General features: G+C 44.2%; 1 protein-coding gene across 2 annotated transcripts; it reads left to right on the plus strand.

The window, feature by feature from the left end:
• The first annotated feature begins 13,626 nt into the window (after positions 1-13,626).
• LOC121808288 (CTD small phosphatase-like protein 2) lies at positions 13,627-17,453 on the plus strand. Of its 2 annotated transcripts, none has more exons than XM_042208694.1 (8): positions 13,627-13,862; positions 14,620-14,799; positions 15,161-15,312; positions 15,492-15,588; positions 15,701-15,772; positions 15,865-16,134; positions 16,599-16,936; positions 17,012-17,453. In XM_042208694.1, the coding sequence occupies exons 2-8, from the start codon at positions 14,646-14,648 to the stop codon at positions 17,225-17,227; spliced, it is 1,299 nt and encodes a 432-aa protein (XP_042064628.1). In that variant the 5' UTR covers positions 13,627-13,862; positions 14,620-14,645; the 3' UTR covers positions 17,228-17,453. The 2 variants fall into 2 exon arrangements, with proteins under 2 accessions (XP_042064628.1, XP_042064629.1); XM_042208695.1 differs by having other exon boundaries at positions 15,704-15,772.
• The last annotated feature ends 7 nt before the right edge of the window (positions 17,454-17,460 follow it).

Here is a 17,460-nt window from a genome sequence, read left to right on the forward strand (position 1 = left end):
ATAGTCGCTTGGTTTGAGCTATTGAAGGAGATGAGTGTTGTGTTTTGTTGCTCTTGTATGAATATGGAGTTTGTGGTTTTGGGGAGTGTAGGTGATATGTGGGGTTGGTGTTGCTTTCTTCTATTTTTTTGGTCTTATATGTTTTTACAGACTTAAGCACTTCTCTTTGATTAAAAAAAAAAGAAAAAGTGTGATTTAAGATATTTGTTTAAATCACAAATCACACGTACTACTCCCTCCGTCTCGCACTACTTGCACTTATTTCCTTTCTGGGCGTCCCAAGTTATTTGCACTCTTTTCATTTTTAGTAACAATTTATACCTACAGCCGTAATTGTTGACTTTGTCTATCACTCATTCCTTAATCTCCGTGCCCAAAAGGAAATGTGCGAGTAGTGCGGGACGGAGGGAGTACTATTTTACGACATCCATCTAATTCTTTATTGCATCTCTTCAGCCGACACTACAAAAAATTCGATCATTTGCTAGCACCCTTGTACTCATGAGTAGAGAATCTTCTATTCTTCATACAATATTGTCGAGAAAGCTCAAGCCAATAAGGTATCAAGCCCGGGATAGGATCCCCTGCTGTGGTGAAATACACCGCAGGGGCTGCTGCCTCTCCCATAAAAATTAAAATAATCAAATAAATTAAATAAATAAATTAAATAAATATAATATTATTTTAATTTTTATGGGAGAGGCAGCAGCCCTGCTGTGTATTTCACCACAGCACCCCTATTTCACCACAGCAGGGGATCCTATCCCATCATGCCCTACACCAATCGATCATGATTAGTAATTTGCAGTCAATTTCGTAGTAATATGTCGCCTCTTTATTGTGTCACGTGTGAAAGTGAGTTTCGTGATTTCAGAATACATGCAATCAAACAACCGATTAGAACTATTCATATAAATATACAATAACTTACCTACCAAAGCCTATCTTATGGTAATAATTTAATGGCGTACATATTTCTTAATATTTGAACTATTTTCCAAGATTCTCCTCACGATGGTTACAACTCTTTAATTTAAAACTTAAACTCATCCTTATGGTAATAATTAAATGGAGTACTTTTGGAACATATACATCAAAATATTTGAACTCTTTATTAAGATTCTCCCCACGATGCTTACTACTCATTTAAGTCACCACCACATCTGTTGTGTGTGTTTTTTTTTCATTTAGTGGTTCATCTATTCTATAGTACTATTTTACCAAAATCACATTTTCAATCTCCACTTTTTTCGACCTCAAAATTTACTAATAACAAAGTCTATTGATGGGGTGCGTACTAAACAAGCCCAACAGCAATGACGGCCCATCAGCCCAAAGCCCAAGGAAGAGTATGAGTTCGGCATTACCAAAGAGTTCGGCCTCAGCCTACAGCTCGGTTGGCTCCTGCTCTCAGGTCGGCATCAAGCTCTACTCTCAGATCGGCTACCAAAGCAGTTCGGTCTCAGTATTCGACCGAACAAAGAGTTCGGCCTCAGCCTACAGCTCGGTAAAAGCCAACCAATCAAGCTCTGCTCTCAGGTCGGCATCAAGCTCTACTCTCAGATCGGCAACCAAAGCAGTTCGGTCTCAGTATTCGACCGAACAAGGAGTTAGTGGACCCATACAGGATTTCCACAACTTCCAACACACCCACTACCACGTGGTGTCAACTCAGGCCACGATCGTAGGCCATGACCTACGCTACATCCACGATCTTAGGCCATGACCTCCACGACATCCACAACCATCATTAGTGGTGATGCAAGCCACGATCTTAGTTCAAGGTATAAATAGAACTTAGATCAGATAGGAAAAGGTTAAGCTCTCTAGAGATAAAATATCATATAGCAAGTCTGTGTTGTAAGCTGTAATCCCAGATCAAGCAATACAATCTTGCCCTCCCTTCTTCCCGTGGACGTAGATTTACTTCAGTAAATCGAACCACGTAAATTCATTGTGTCGTAGTCTTTATTCTCTACCAGCATTTACTAACATCAGAAATTCGCGGATCCATCACTGGCGCCGTCTGTGGGAACCAGAGAACAAAATTTGTGATAAAGCGAATTTTTGACCCTTTTTCCACCCCAAAAAAAATGCATACCAGATCACATACTACCCGTAATACCGTTCGTGAAAACCATGAGGAAGCTAGTCCAGCCCGCAGGTCCGGAAAACAGCCTCGGGAGACATCTACTTCCAGTTTTCACGATGAAGGAACAAGCCGCTCAAAAGGTCCACACACCGAGTCTTCCCAGCAGCCTGATTTGAATGAGGCTGTCAAGCTGTTCTTGGCTGAGAAGCAGGATGAGTTCTTAGCCTTCCTGCAAAAGAGCCAAGAGCCGAAGACGAAAACGGTGGATTCTCCTTCCTCATCCAGACATGAAAGTCACTACCGCAGTAGTGCCGTGTCTTCCAGGAAGAAGAATCCTCAACCCCGACATGTTCCTTTTCCTCCTCGGTACCGGAATCACAGGAGATCTCCATCTCCTCCATACCGAAGAGATGTCGGGTTCGCCATGTACGGAGCATTGAAGACTCCGTTCTCGGACGATATCACCCGAACTCCCCTTCCACAGAACTACCGAACTCCGTCGATGACTTATGACGGGTTGGTGGATCCTCATGACTTCCTGGGACGCTATCAGTATAACATGGCGAACCAGGGTCTCAATGAGGTCCATATGTGCAAGCTGTTCCCCGAGCTGCTTATCGGGAACGCGAGAAGGTGGTTCGATAGCCTCCCCCAAGGCAGCATTAGATCTTACCGAGATCTAATGGATGCTTTCCACAGGAGGTTCTTTCAGAAAGCGGAAGCCCGGATCACTTCGGCTCAGCTGCTTTCTATACGTCAAGGTCGCGACGAAAGGATCAGCGACTTCATGACGAGATTCCACAAGGAATGCCTACAAGTAGATGATCTCAACGATCTACTTGTCATTTCGGCATTCCAAAATGGAATCCTGCCCGGAGCTCTCTACAGAAAGCTCGTGGAATGCAGTCCGCAAACAGCTCAAGAGATGTGGGACATTGCGGACCAGTTCTCCCGTGCCGATGAGGCTGACCGTCGCAAACGGTCTTTAGACAGCTCATCCCGAGGAGACAGGAGGAAGCCCGATCATAGCGATCAGGGACATCCTCGCCGAACTCCTTTTGGCGATCAGGGACATCCTCGCCGAACTCCTTTTGAAAGGATTCAAAGGACTCCGGTGCAAGACAGATTGGGACCCCGTCTCAATCCCGAGAAGCCGCCCGCTCAGTTCGTACCGCTGAACAAGCCGAGAGCGGAAATTTTCGAACTGCACTCTGACCTGTTCGAAAAGCCAAAGCGGATGACGAAATCAGCCGCGCGCCGACCCCAGGATAACTACTGCTCCTACCATCAAGACCACGGTCACGATACCGAGGAGTGCAGAAACTTGGCTGCAGGTATCGATGTTCTTGTGAGGGCAGGGACATTGAAAAAATACCAAAGCAAGCAGTCAAAGAAGAATAAGAAGCAGAAAGGTGCGAACTGCGCTCCTCAGGATCCGAAAAGGCAGCCGGATCCCGAAGACGATGACGAGCCGCAATATGATGGAGTAATCCAGACTATTGACGCTCTCCCTGCCGGGAAGACCAAGTCGTCCCTGAAGTCAGAGCGCAGAGGCTCCAATCGAGAGGAGCCAACGCATAAAAGGCTGAAGCAGGACGAAGTGATTACGTTCTCGGATGCTGATCTCGTCCCGGCCATCTCTCCTCACCAAGACGCCATTGTCATCCAAGCCGGAGTGGCAAACAAACTGATCCACAGGGTGTTTGTGGATACAGGAGCGTCAGTCAGCATTCTTTTTAAAGAGTGCTTCGACAAACTAGAAGTGGACCCAGCTCGGCTCAGTCCGGCTCCGCTTCCCCTGAAGAGCTTCGCCCAGGAGGACACCCGCCCTGAAGGTATTATCAGCCTTCCGATCACGGTGGGGAAAGCGCCTACTAGCTCCAGTACGATGATTGAGTTTTTCGTGGTGAAAGCTCGGTCCCCGTACAACGTCATCCTGGGAAGAGACTGGCTCAACACAGTTCGGGCCATTTGCTCCACTTATCACCTCACCATCAAGATCCCTACTAAAGGAGGGATAGCGGTCATCCGAGGTGACCAAAAGAGAGCAAAGGAATGTCTGCAAATTGCGCTTAGAAGTGCCGAGCAGTCAGATCGGCACCACCAAGCATAGCAATCACAGCAGCCGGAGTCAGAGGCAATGACCGAAGTCATACCGGAGCCGAATTCGATGACAGTTCAGCTGTACGAAGACGATCCATCCAGAACGGTTAAGATCGGCTTCGCGGGAACGCCTCTACTTCGGGAAAAAACCATCCAGCTCCTCAAGGAGTATAAAGACGTCTTTGCATGGTCTCCGTTGGACATGACCGGAGTGCCCCCCGAGGTAATCACTCATCGGTTAAATATTGATCCTTCGGTCCGGCCGATAAAACAGAAGCAAAGACTCTTTGCGGCAGAACGAAGTCAAGTCATCCATGACGAAGTCCGTCAATTATTGAAGGCGGATGTGTTATTCGAAGTGAAGTATCCTTCGTGGGTGGCCAATCCTGTCATGATCAAGAAAAAGGAAGGAGGATGGCGGATGTGCATAGATTTCACCGATCTAAATAAGCACTGTCCCAAAGATTGCTATCCCCTTCCGAACATAGATAAAAAAGTAGAAGCTTTGATAGGCTTTGAAATTTTTTGTTTTCTTGATCTATACAAAGGATACCATCAAGTTTTAATGGATGAGATTGACGCTTCAAAAACGGCCTTCATTACTGATTTCGGCATTTTCGCTTATAAAAAGATGCCATTCGGTTTAAAGAATGCCGGAGCCACTTATCAAAGGATGGTAGACAAGCTTTTTCGGCACCTGATTGGAAAGGAGGTCGAAGTGTATGTTGACGATATAGTCGTCAAAAGCAAAAGCACTTCGGAGTACGAGCACAACCTCAAGTCCACTCTCAACGTGCTCAAGAAAGCCAACCTCAAACTTAATCCCCAAAAGTGTACCTTTTTGGTAGATTCGGGAAAGTTTCTGGGTTGTTGGGTTTCAAAGGACGGACTCAAGGCAAACCCCTCAAAAGTTCAAGTCGTTCAGAACATGGCAATGCCGAAGTCCATACACGACGTGCAAAGGCTAACCGGATGTCTAGCCGCACTGAATCGATTCCTTTCCCAAGCAGCCGAAAAGCAACTGCCGTTCTTCAAGGTGTTGAAAAAGGCACCAAAGTTCGAGTGGGGAGCCGAGCAGAAAAAGGCCTTTGACGAGCTCAAAAGTTATCTAGCCGAGCTTCCTATTCTCTCTGCTCCAACCGAAGCCGAAGTAATATTCTTATACTTAGCGGCATCGGATCAAACCATCAGCGCGGTGCTTGTACGAGAAGAAGGCCTAAAGCAGCTTCCCATCTATTTTACAAGCCGAGCATTAAGAGGTCCAGAAACCAGGTATCAACCTCTGGAAAAGATTGCTCTGGCATTAGTAAATGCAGCAAGGAGACTGCGGCCATACTTCTATGCTCACAAGGTATGCGTCTTAACTGATCTGCCACTTCGGCAAGTGTTGACCAAACCAGAAGCATCAGGCAGAATCGCCAAGTGGGCTATAGAGTTGGGAGAGCACACAATTGAATATCTACCTCGGAAAGCCATCAAGGGACAAGCCTTGGCAGATTTTCTTGCAGAAGCAAAGTTCGATCAAGCAATTCCTGTTATTGCCGAACAGAAGAATTCTGCCAATGCCGAACTAGCACAGCCCTTGGAATCCGAAGTAGAGCCGCCGGACTGCTGGAGCGGATTCGTAGATGGAGCTTCAAACAAGATGGGAAGTGGAGCTGGTATTCTACTTGTCGCTCCCGACGGACACGAGGTAACCTACTCACTTCGGTTCCTATTCCCCACTACTAATAATGAAGCCGAGTACGAAGCCCTCCTGGCCGGACTCCAGTTAGCGCAAAGTCTGCTCGTCAAATCCCTCAAAGTCCATTGTGATTCACAAGTCATAGTAAATCACATGTTGGGTACAAGTGAAGCTCGTGACGAGAGAATGAAGAAGTATTTGGACAAAGCGCAAAGCATCAGCCGAAGTTTCTCCTATTTTCGGATAATCCGCATTCCCAGAGCGGAAAATAGCCGAGCAGATACCTTAAGTAAGTTGGCCTCAGATCCGAGCTCAAAGGCGGAAGAATTAATGCATCGAAGCATTGATGAAGCCGAGGTACATTCAGTATCCAGCTCGCCGAACTGGATGACGCCGATCTTGCAGTATCTGGATCAAGGACAATTGCCCGAGGATAAGAGAGAAGCTCGGAAGATCACGTGCCGAGCACTTCGGTACGAACTTCATGAAGGAGTCCTCTTTAGAAAGTCTTACCTCCAGCCGTTATTGCGGTGCGTAGGACCAGAAGAGACGGACTACATCCTCAGAGAAGTTCATGAAGGATCGTGCGGTAGCCACATCGGAGCCAGAGCTTTAGCTAAAAAAGTTCTGAGATGGGGATATTATTGGCCAACCATGGTACAAGAGGCAGTGCAGCTCGTCAAGAAGTGTACGAAGTGCCAAATTCATGCAAATGTCCCAAGGATGCCGCAGACCGATCTATACACTATGCAAAGCCCTTGGCCTTTCATGCAATGGGGCATAGACATAGTGGGACCACTTCCTCAAGCTCCTCGGCAAATGAAATTCCTTATCGTTGCCGTGGACTACTTCACGAAGTGGGTGGAGGCTGAACCATTAGCTACGATAACGAGCTCAAAGGCATTGGACTTCGTCTGGAAGAACATAGTGTGCCGATTTGGCATACCCCACATCCTCATCTCGGATAATGGGACTCAGTTCACCGACAAGACGTTCAAGAATTGGTGCCAAGAGCTGAACATTCAACAGCGGTTCACTTCGGTCTCCCATCCCCAAGCAAACGGACAAACGGAAGTAACGAACCGGATTCTGGTGAAAGGGTTAAAAGCTCGGTTAGAACAAGCCAAAGGACAATGGGTAGAAAATCTCCCTCAAGTCCTATGGTCCTACCGAACTACACCCAAAACCTCCAACGGTGAAACTCCGTATAGTCTAGTGTACGGCACTGAAGCCGTAATTCCGGTGGAGATCGGCGTACCCAGTCCCCGAACTCTAAATTTCTCCTCAGAAATGAATGACGACGGACTGAGAGCAGAACTAGATCTCGCCGAAGAAAGAAGAGAATTGGCGTGCATAAAAGCAGCCAAGTATAAGGAGCAAGTAGCCCGGTATTATAACCAAAGGGTGAAAAAGCTTCAATTTCAAGTGGGAGATCTCGTCTTGAGAAACAACGAAGTAAGCCGAGCAGAAAAGCTGGGCAAACTCGAACCCACATGGGAGGGTCCATATCGGGTGTCAGAAGTCCTCGGCAAAGGGTCTTATAAATTGACTCACATGTCAGGAGAACAAGTACCCCGAACATGGCACGTCTCCAACCTCAAGAAGTTCCACTTGTAAGAGACAAAAGTCCGGTCAGTCCGTCTCGTGTCTAGTTCGGTCATAGGGGTACATGTTTTTATTTGTTTGTTTCTTACTTGTACCTTTTACTTGTCGTTTTTTTAAAAAAAAAAGTTTAAAGTTTTTTTCCTTCATCTTTTTCATTTTTTTCTCTATGTGTTTTGTCTCTATGTGCTTGTCGTCTCTTACAAATGGTACCAAGGTATATCGTTCTTTAAAGACTGATCCCCTTTTTAGATCGATTATTAAAGACTATTGTGAGTCCAAGCTTCTAAGGAGGATATAAGACCACAATTCAGCTTAACAAGCAGTCCGTCTGAAACGAACTGCAATAAGCCAACGATTGTGAGTCCAAGCTTCCAAGGAGGATACAAGACCGCAATTCAGCTTAACAAGCAGTCCGTCTGAAACGAACTGCAATAAGCCAACGATTGTGAGTCCAAGCTTCCAAGGAGGATACAAGACCGCAATTCAGCTTAACAAGCACTTCGTCTGAAACGAACTGCAATAAGCCAACGATTGTGAATCCAAGCTTCTCAGGAAGATACAAGACCACAATTCGGCTTAAGAAATAAGCACTTCGTCTGAAACGAACTGCAATAAGGGAAAGTCCGATCCACGCGATAAACCTCGCCGAATTAGGACGACCAAGTTCGGTCAAAGAAGTTTACCTCATAAGACCGGGGACGACCATGTCTAGTCAAAGAGGTTTACTGCATAAGACCACTTCGGTTAACAGGGAAAGTCCGATCCACGCGATAAAACTCGCCGAATTAGGACAAGGGAAAGTTCGATCCCGGCGACAAAAATCGCCAAATTAGAACACAAACCAAGTCCGGTCAAAGAAGTTTCCTTCATAAGATCAAAGACGAGTCCGGTCAAAGAAGCTTACTTCAAAGTCCAAATACGAGTCCGATCAAAGAAGCTCACTTCATAAGACCGATGACGAGCACGATGAAATTGTTTCGCAGAGCTGTAAGTAAGCAGTGATAAAAGCGAAAGGAAAAAATTTCATTTATTAAATCTCGTTCGGCTGACAATTCAGCTCCCCTACGAGAAGGCATTACGCCATTACAAAGGACTATTCTACTGTCCTCGGTTGCTAAAGTTAAGCCACCTATCTGCAAAATCCTCTGGAAGCCGAGTTCGGTTGTTCCGAGCAGATGAAGAATAAGCAGGTCGACGAGATGCTATCCTCGACCCAACACCTCTTCCGCGAGCCCCAGAAGCTCTAACCCCTCGGCGATGAAGAGTCTCTGCAATAAGCATCTGCTGATCTTGCTCGCTCATAGTCACAACTCCTCGGCGAATTTCAGTCCGTCCCTGTCTTGACGATTCCGGTTGCTCCTGAGCCCGTTCTCGTCTTGACGTTTCCGGCTGTTCCGGAGTTCGTTGTTGACTGGGAGTAGGATTTTGAACAAGGGAACCAGAGGCTTGATCTGGAGTGCGAGCATCTGTTGGCGGGAAATGCCTAAGGAATCTCCCGATTGAGGGACGCCGGGAAAGAATGATGTCGTACCGAGAAGCCCAGCGCCGCAATGATTTCACAACTTGTTGGCAAGCCGAGCTCTCCAGCGCATTGTTCCTCCGGAGTACATGATATTCCTCCCACAGTTCGTCAACTCGACTCTGAACATCTGATATGGTCACTCCCCCGCGCACACGGATGTAATCCTCGTACGCAGTCCTCTCAGCAATGGTCGTATTCAGCTCGGCCTCCAGATCCTTCTTATCGGACTCTAAGTCCTTATTATTGGCCTCCAGCTTCACTAAACGAGCCAGAAGCTCGTCATTCTTCGTCTGATCGGCTATAGCTCTTTTCTCAGCTTCGTCTAAAGCCGAAGAGTACAGCCGTTTCCAGTGAAGTATCTCCATCTCCTTGAGTACAAAGCAGCTATATTAGTTCGGCAGCTGTACCGAGCAGATAGTAAAATACAACAGGAATAAAGGCGAGTACGAAAAGCTATACGAAGACAAGTGTAGAGAATTTTTCATTCACAAGGAAAATTTTTTACACTAGGAGGGCTTCAAGGCCATTTTACAAGGAAGAAACTAGACTAAGAGAAGGGAGACGAAATCATACTCCGCCAGCTTCGTCTCCGGCTCCTCGGTCTGGTTCAGCTTCTTTCTCCTGAGCTACCTCAGCCTCGGCCTCGCATCCTGCCGGCCTCGCCTCCGCCTCCTGATCGGCTTCCTTCTCCGGATGCCCGGCCCGCTCGATTTCGGCCTCCAGCTCCAGCGGCTAGGCCTCACCCTCTCCGTTGTAAGTCGAAGCGGGTGAAACGGGTCCCACGGAGGCAAAGATAGCCTCCAGGTTCTCGTCCCGATCAGCTCGACAACTCCGGACTCGGTCTGCAGAAAGCAGGACCGAGGATGAAGCGAGCTCCTCAAGGAGCGGCAGATTCTGAAGCCGAGCTGCTATCTCTCGGCTGTACAGAGGCAGCACGACGTCGGCCCCCTGCTCGCCCTTATCGGTAATTAGCCTTACCAGACTACCGACAAAGGCCGAGAACTGGCTGCTCAAAAAGAGTTTCTCCGTGTAAACACGGAGAGCCTCCCCCTGGGCAGCCACGGCGGCAGCCTCCTTCTGAGCCTCCCGGTGCTTCGTCTGCTCTTGCAGGATGATGAGCTGGTTTTTGGCTGACCGGGCTTCATCCTGAGCCGAGATCCTAGCAGCTCGGGCCCTCTCAAATTTGGCCTCAGCCTGTTCGGCCAGACTACGAGCAAGATGCAACTTCTTCTGCATCTCCTCGTAGTCGTGGGATGCTTTGGAGAGCTCCACGGAGACGAGCTTGGCTCTCTGAAGATGAACAAGGAAAAAACTCAACAGAATGGCCATCAAAAAATGTGGAAAAGAAGCCAAGTCAGAAAGCTTACCTCCACAAAATTCGTCGGCCATTGAAAAGGCTCAGGGACGTGTTCCGGGATGTCTGCAACCACCTCGGAGATGAGCAGGTCTTTCCCCGGCACTCTTGGGGACTCATGAAATTTCCCCTTCCCTTTAGCCGAACACGACTCCGGCACTTTCGGATCCGAAGAAGAGGTTTTTTGCCTCTTCGGATTCTTCTCGGCTTCAGACGCCGAGCGAGGGGCTCTCTGCCTCTCCGGCTCCACAAGCTCGGAGGACTTTCGGATAGCCTTATTCAGCAAGTTCACTGTCAAAAAACAAAACAAACTCAGATTTTCTTCGTTAAAGCAGTAGAGCATAATGATAAAGAGAAATCCTCACCCTCGGCCTCTTCGTCCGAAGACGAGATGTCGAACACGACGTCGCCCTTGACGAGCTCAGACTCCGTGTATTGTTTCCTAACTATGGGAATCTTGTTGAGCTCGCCATCGAGCTCGTCCAACGGTTCAGGCCGAGGATGACGGATAACGGACTTCGGCCCTCTCCAGGGAAAACTAGGAGCCGCGGTCCTATCATAGTAGAAGAAGCGGTTTTGCCACTTCGGCCACTTCGTTTTACAAAAGGCCCTAAAGGGCTGTACAGGGATCAAGTAAAACCAAGACCCCTTCCTCTTAAATTGAAAGAATTTAAGGATCGCCTTCAAAGACAAATCCCTTCCTAACTTACGGAGTTCGGCAGCGAAGGCCGACAAGTGCCTCCAAGAGTTCGGAGTCACCTGGCCTAAAGGAAGCTGAAAAAAATCTAGTAAATCTATAAAGGCAGAAGGGAGGGGGAAACGAAGCCCGCATTCTAAGCAGGCCTCGTACACGGTGGCGTAACCCTCCGGCGGGGAGTCAGCCCTATGATCACCGTCAGGTACCACCGCCTTCCCCCCAGGAAAAAAGTATTTTTCGGGTAGGGATATCACAGTATCCTTACTCAAAATACTATGGAAATACTCTACGGTCTTCTCCCCGGACTCTTTCCGGCCAGAAGACCCCTTACCGCCTCTCCTACTGCTACCTGACTCCGAAGAAGAAGAAGAAGACATTTTTCTTACTTTTTGAAGGTGAAGAAAGTCTGAAGAAATTCTTGAAAGCGGAGAGAGAATTTTCGCAAAAAAGAGAGAGTGCAGAAGAAGCAGTCGCAAAAGTGCTTCAATGATGAAGAAAGGAGGTATTTATCAGATTCGGCGAAGATTTCAAAATCGTCGCACCGTTTCGAATCCCACCTTTTCAGGATTCAACGGCCGGATTTTACTGTCGCATTTAATGCAAGGCACGTCCCCTGACATCAGCCTCCCCCTTGCCTTTATCCAGAATGCCGAAGTGACTCACTTCGCCGAAGTGATTCACTTCGCCCTTCGGGGGGGGGTAGTGATGGGGTGCGTACTAAACAAGCCCAACAGCAATGACGGCCCATCAGCCCAAAGCCCAAGGAAGAGTATGAGTTCGGCATTACCAAAGAGTTCGGCCTCAGCCTACAGCTCGGTTGGCTCCTGCTCTCAGGTCGGCATCAAGCTCTACTCTCAGATCGGCTACCAAAGCAGTTCGGTCTCAGTATTCGACCGAACAAAGAGTTCGGCCTCAGCCTACAGCTCGGTAAAAGCCAACCAATCAAGCTCTGCTCTCAGGTCGGCATCAAGCTCTACTCTCAGATCGGCAACCAAAGCAGTTCGGTCTCAGTATTCGACCGAACAAGGAGTTAGTGGACCCATACAGGATTTCCACAACTTCCAACACACCCACTACCACGTGGTGTCAACTCAGGCCACGATCGTAGGCCATGACCTACGCTACATCCACGATCTTAGGCCATGACCTCCACGACATCCACAACCATCATTAGTGGTGATGCAAGCCACGATCTTAGTTCAAGGTATAAATAGAACTTAGATCAGATAGGAAAAGGTTAAGCTCTCTAGAGATAAAATATCATATAGCAAGTCTGTGTTGTAAGCTGTAATCCCAGATCAAGCAATACAATCTTGCCCTCCCTTCTTCCCGTGGACGTAGATTTACTTCAGTAAATCGAACCACGTAAATTCATTGTGTCGTAGTCTTTATTCTCTACCAGCATTTACTAACATCAGAAATTCGCGGATCCATCATCTATACCATCTACTTTGTGAAGTGCGAGTGACCTAATGTGTCTGAAACACATAAGTCAAAAACCTAAAATGAATTGGTTTTTGAGTACCATTGTAATTAATTTTCTATTCTATTAAAAAATATACCATTGGAGATGGTCTTACTTAATAATATTCAAATCTGGCGAATTAAACCTCATACTATATATGATTTATTTTTCAATGATTATGTGGTGTTATTTAAAGACGAAACATTGATGTATTTCGGATAATACTAAAGTGTCCATATTCATTGACTATTGCATTGTCCATCTCCACTTTAATTTACAGAAAATGATTCAGAATCTACAACCGTTGCAACAAATTGGCACAAAAAAAATTGTTTGAGACAATTGCAAATGTTATGAGTAAATATTATCTTTAATTCGCTAGATTTGAAAGTCTGGAATTAGAGCACCCACAACCACACATGAAATCCAGCGTTTAGCTGCGTTTCATGGTCCGAACTATATACTGATATATTGCTGTGATAAATTTCGTTCAATTGGACTAATGTAATTATAATTATAATTTTAAAATTTAAAATTTAAAAGGCCAGCATGGTAATGTCTATCAAGCCACTTTAATTAGAAAGTACTGAAATACGTAGTATTTATTGACAAGGTAACGGTAAAGATTACAAGCCTCGTATTTATTCACCTTGTAATATACTAGTATTTTGAAGATGCTCCTATATGGAATTGCTTTAAATACTTCAATTTTTGTAAAAGAAAAACGTATTTTATAATTAGTATCATAAAAGTTAATGTACTTACTCTCTAAATAACAATGTTCAACGACTATCCCTGATATTGAAATTATTTAGGGATCAGAATTATTAGAACACAATTGTCCAAAAACTACTTTTAATAGTTCAATCAAATTTAAATATCTTAAGATGTATCTTGAATGCAATTTCATGAAGTCAAGGGACCACAATAAAAAATCGGACCTCAAAGCATTTTTAAAAAAGGTCCTCCACGCGTACACGTTTAAGGGCGAGTACATATACATAATAACGACCCGCGCGTGGTCGTGTACTAAATTCTGTAAATTCAAAAACAGTAATCGTAATTTAAGGGAAGAAGGATTTAATAAGCAGCAAACAACAGTACTTTCATTTCAAACCATTTTCTTCACCCAAAGAAAAATGAAAAAGAAAATAGAAAAGCCATTTCGATCTCTTTTCATTTCCCTCTAATATTTTCCATTTTCTAATCTTTGGAGGGAAAGGAGAGGTTTTAATTTCCGCTTGAAAAATTCTCCATTTTGAACTGAGCTTACAAACTCTCTTTTCAGCTAATTGCTTTCAGCAGCTCACTTTCTTGATCTTGCAGATTTTGAATTCGAGGTACGAATCATTTGCTGCATTCCTGGGGTTTCTGAATTTGTTCGGATTTTCGCGATTGAGTTAGTAAATACTCATGCTGACATACTCCAATTCTACTGTATTCTTTTTTGGTTAGCTTTTTTGGGATTTAGGGTTTGTTTTGATTGGCTCAAGTTCGGGGGGAGCTGCATGTGGATTTACTAAGTGGTTGAGTTCATTTTTTCTCGAAAAATTACTTTTTAAGTGTTATTTCTCTCTAATTGAGGAGAATTAGTTTTCTGATTTGGATGCAATGGAATCAGTAGCTAGATATCTGCTGAGCTGTGTTTTGGGATTTTTTTGTTTTCCTGCAATTTTGCTCAATGAGAATAGAAGCTTTGTGGTTTTATTTTTATTAGTTTATTTTATTTTATTTGGGGCTTGTGTATATTTAGCATTCTGGAAATTTAGTCAAGGTTTAATTGTAATTTTACAGATAAAATGAATTTGTTAGTAGGTTTTTGTGCTAGATATCAGTATTGTTGATTTGATTAAAACAACAACCACAAAATGTCTGGAGCTGGTTCTATCTTGTACAATTACTTTATCAAAATGTAGATTTTGTAACATTGTCGGTTATATTTCGTTGCATAAGGGACTTGTGCAGCCACACATTGTTTCTTGGACTAATTGAATTCATAAGGTTTTGTGTAGTGTGAGTGTGGTGATGGCATTGTACAAGATTTTGTTCTTTGGACCTAATGAAATCGAGTTTGAGTCTGACGAAAGTGTTTTACAGCTGGGACAATCTTCCTTAAATGAGCAATGCAGACCAAGAAAAGAACAACCGGTAGAAATTCTCGAGAGGTTGCCAGCCCTAGGGTTCCAAGACAGCAGAGAAAATTGGTCGAGAATGTGCAGGTTCAGGGAAAAAAAGTTGCTGAGATAATTACGTCATCTGCTAGAAAGAAAAAAGTTGGTTAGTAGCCTCGTTAACCCGTTATCTGAAGTGTTTGCCTTTAGACTGCATTGCAATGCTAAATCTGTAAATTGGGAGACTTAGTTCCCCTGTTAAAAGCTTACCTAGAGAGTTCTATGTCTTCCCTATATTGGGAGTCTTGGTTCCTCCTTTATTCGTTACATTAGCTGGCTGATTTTGCTACTAGCTTTAGCTTGTTTACATCTTTATCCTAATGTTTCGCTCTCTCTGGTCGATTCTTTGGGGAGATATTTGTACTATAAGCTCCCAAGTCTTAGTTTTCTTAATCCCATTCATAGCCAGTCCCTCTTTACTTTTCTTAATTTTCTACCATTTTGGGGGTTTCTTGTTGAATTTTCAGTTAGCACAAAATCGAAGGTGGTGAAGGTGGTCGAGGAATCTGCTGGTGGAACAAATTTGGATGCCAAATTCAGATTGGTAGATGCAGATGACTCCAACGTATGTTTGGATCATCAAGCTGAACATGAATCTCATGATTCTTCTTTAAATAAGGTAATAAGCTGCTCTGGATATGATACTCTTTCTTTACAATCATGCTTTACATTGTTTGATTCTGTCTTTGCAAAAATACACGGTCCATCTGATTTTTAAGTTCTGAGTTTATAAGAATGGTGGTAACAAGTTTTTGTATAACTTGTCAGAGTTTGTTTATTTTATTTGTCATATTATAGAGTCATGAGAATGGAGCTGCTAATTACAGTGCGGACACCATATTCTCTCCTTCCTTTCACCTTGCTAGAAGCGATGCTGATAATATTTCAAGTGAAGGTACCATAGTATATGAATAGATCTAGTCTTTTCTGTTTGCATTTTTTTTCCAAGCCTATTTTCCGATGTCTTATACGTTATCCTGACTTATCTCTGATTTGGATCATTCCAGCAGACTTCTATAATTACTTCCGGAATGGGAACCCGGACTGTGGGAAGGAGAACATCCAGATTGATTGCCCAGGTATTTGCAAAATAAATCATATTTCTTCTAATTAAATTCCACTATTTCTTCCTCTGTTAATTCGCTAGATTTTTCTTGCCGTGCGAATTTAGGTGGTGTCACTCTTTCACCTGAAGTTTCAGCTATTTATCTCTCCATGAAAAATTCGAACCTGGAATGCATTGATGAGAACAATCAGGACCACATGTCAGTTGATGTACGTCAGGAGGATGAAGATGCTGATGACTATGATGATTTTGACCCATACTTTTTCATAAAGAATTTACCCGACCTCTCTTCGGTGGTCCCAATGTTTCGCCCTCTGCTATTGCCTAAACAAACAAGAAGCTGCCCTTCAACATCACTTGTTCTGGACTTGGATGGTAAGCACAGTGTATAGCAGTTCTTTTATGGTATTGTTATTGAGAACCTTTACCAATGTTGGATTGCCTAGTGGCACCAATAAGGCTGATTGGATAATTTACCTAATTGATTATTGAATTAAAATTTGAAATAAAGACGCCTCGTTAAGCTGATTCACTACTTATTGATTTTATTGTTTCAAGTACTAGTTTACTAAATTCGAAAGTCATTTATCAGTCATTAGATAGGGCTACCAAAAATGACCACCTAAATGAAAAAATTCTGGTGCATTTTCTTGCTTTTTTACAATGTCGTGATCGTTAAATTAAGATGGTTGAGTCGTTGGACCAACCTGTTTGTGCAATTGTTTATATTGGAATCTTTTGTCGATCTCACGACTATGCATAGTGAATTATAGTCTTTCTGTGATCTCTTACTTTACCCGATTATGAATTTGCACTCACAGAATTAGTGTGTATGGCAGAGACTTTGGTCCACTCTACACTCGAACCATGTGATGATGCAGATTTCACATTCTCTGTTAATTTCAACCTGAAGGAGCACACAGTATATGTGCGATGCCGTCCTCATCTTAGAGATTTCCTGGAGAGAGTATCTAGGATTTTCGAGATAATTATATTTACAGCTAGTCAAAGCATCTACGCTGAGCAGCTTTTAAATGTCTTGGACCCTAAGAGGAAAATCTTTCGCCATCGTGTTTATCGCGATTCCTGTCTTTTTGTGGACGGAAATTATCTAAAAGACCTGTCAGTTCTCGGCCGTGACTTGTCTCGTGTCATTATAATCGACAATTCTCCTCAGGTATAATTTTTATTCGTCACTCCACATTTTTAGCTTGAGATATATAGGCTTATTATGTATGTGATGTTTTTGCAGGCTTTTGGTTTCCAAGTTGACAACGGAATCCCTATAGAAAGCTGGTTTGACGATCGTTCTGATTCAGAATTGTTATTGCTGCTCCCGTTCTTGGAAAGCTTAGTTGGAGCTCAAGATGTACGGCCCCTGATCGCCCAGAAATTCAATCTCCGAGAGAAAGTAGCCGCGGCAGTCTCCCCTTTAGGGTACAACGAAGGAGACCCATTCGAGAGATGAACGTTGCGTTTTTTTCCTAGTTGCTTCTGCTTTATCTTGTCGAAGCAGTAGAAGTGATAAAAATAACTACACACAGGGTAAAAGCAGTGTGATCTCAAGGGGTTTCAGGACTGCAGACGTGAACCGGAAATGAATAATTTAAGTTTATACAAGTTACATTTTAAATGGATGATTTATTCACTTGAATTGGCCTTTCTTGGTCTCTTGATTTGATTTCTTATATGTTTGTGATT

Source organism: Salvia splendens, chromosome 6, assembly GCF_004379255.2.
Source record: "Salvia splendens isolate huo1 chromosome 6, SspV2, whole genome shotgun sequence".
Taxonomy (NCBI): Eukaryota; Viridiplantae; Streptophyta; class Magnoliopsida; order Lamiales; family Lamiaceae; genus Salvia; species Salvia splendens.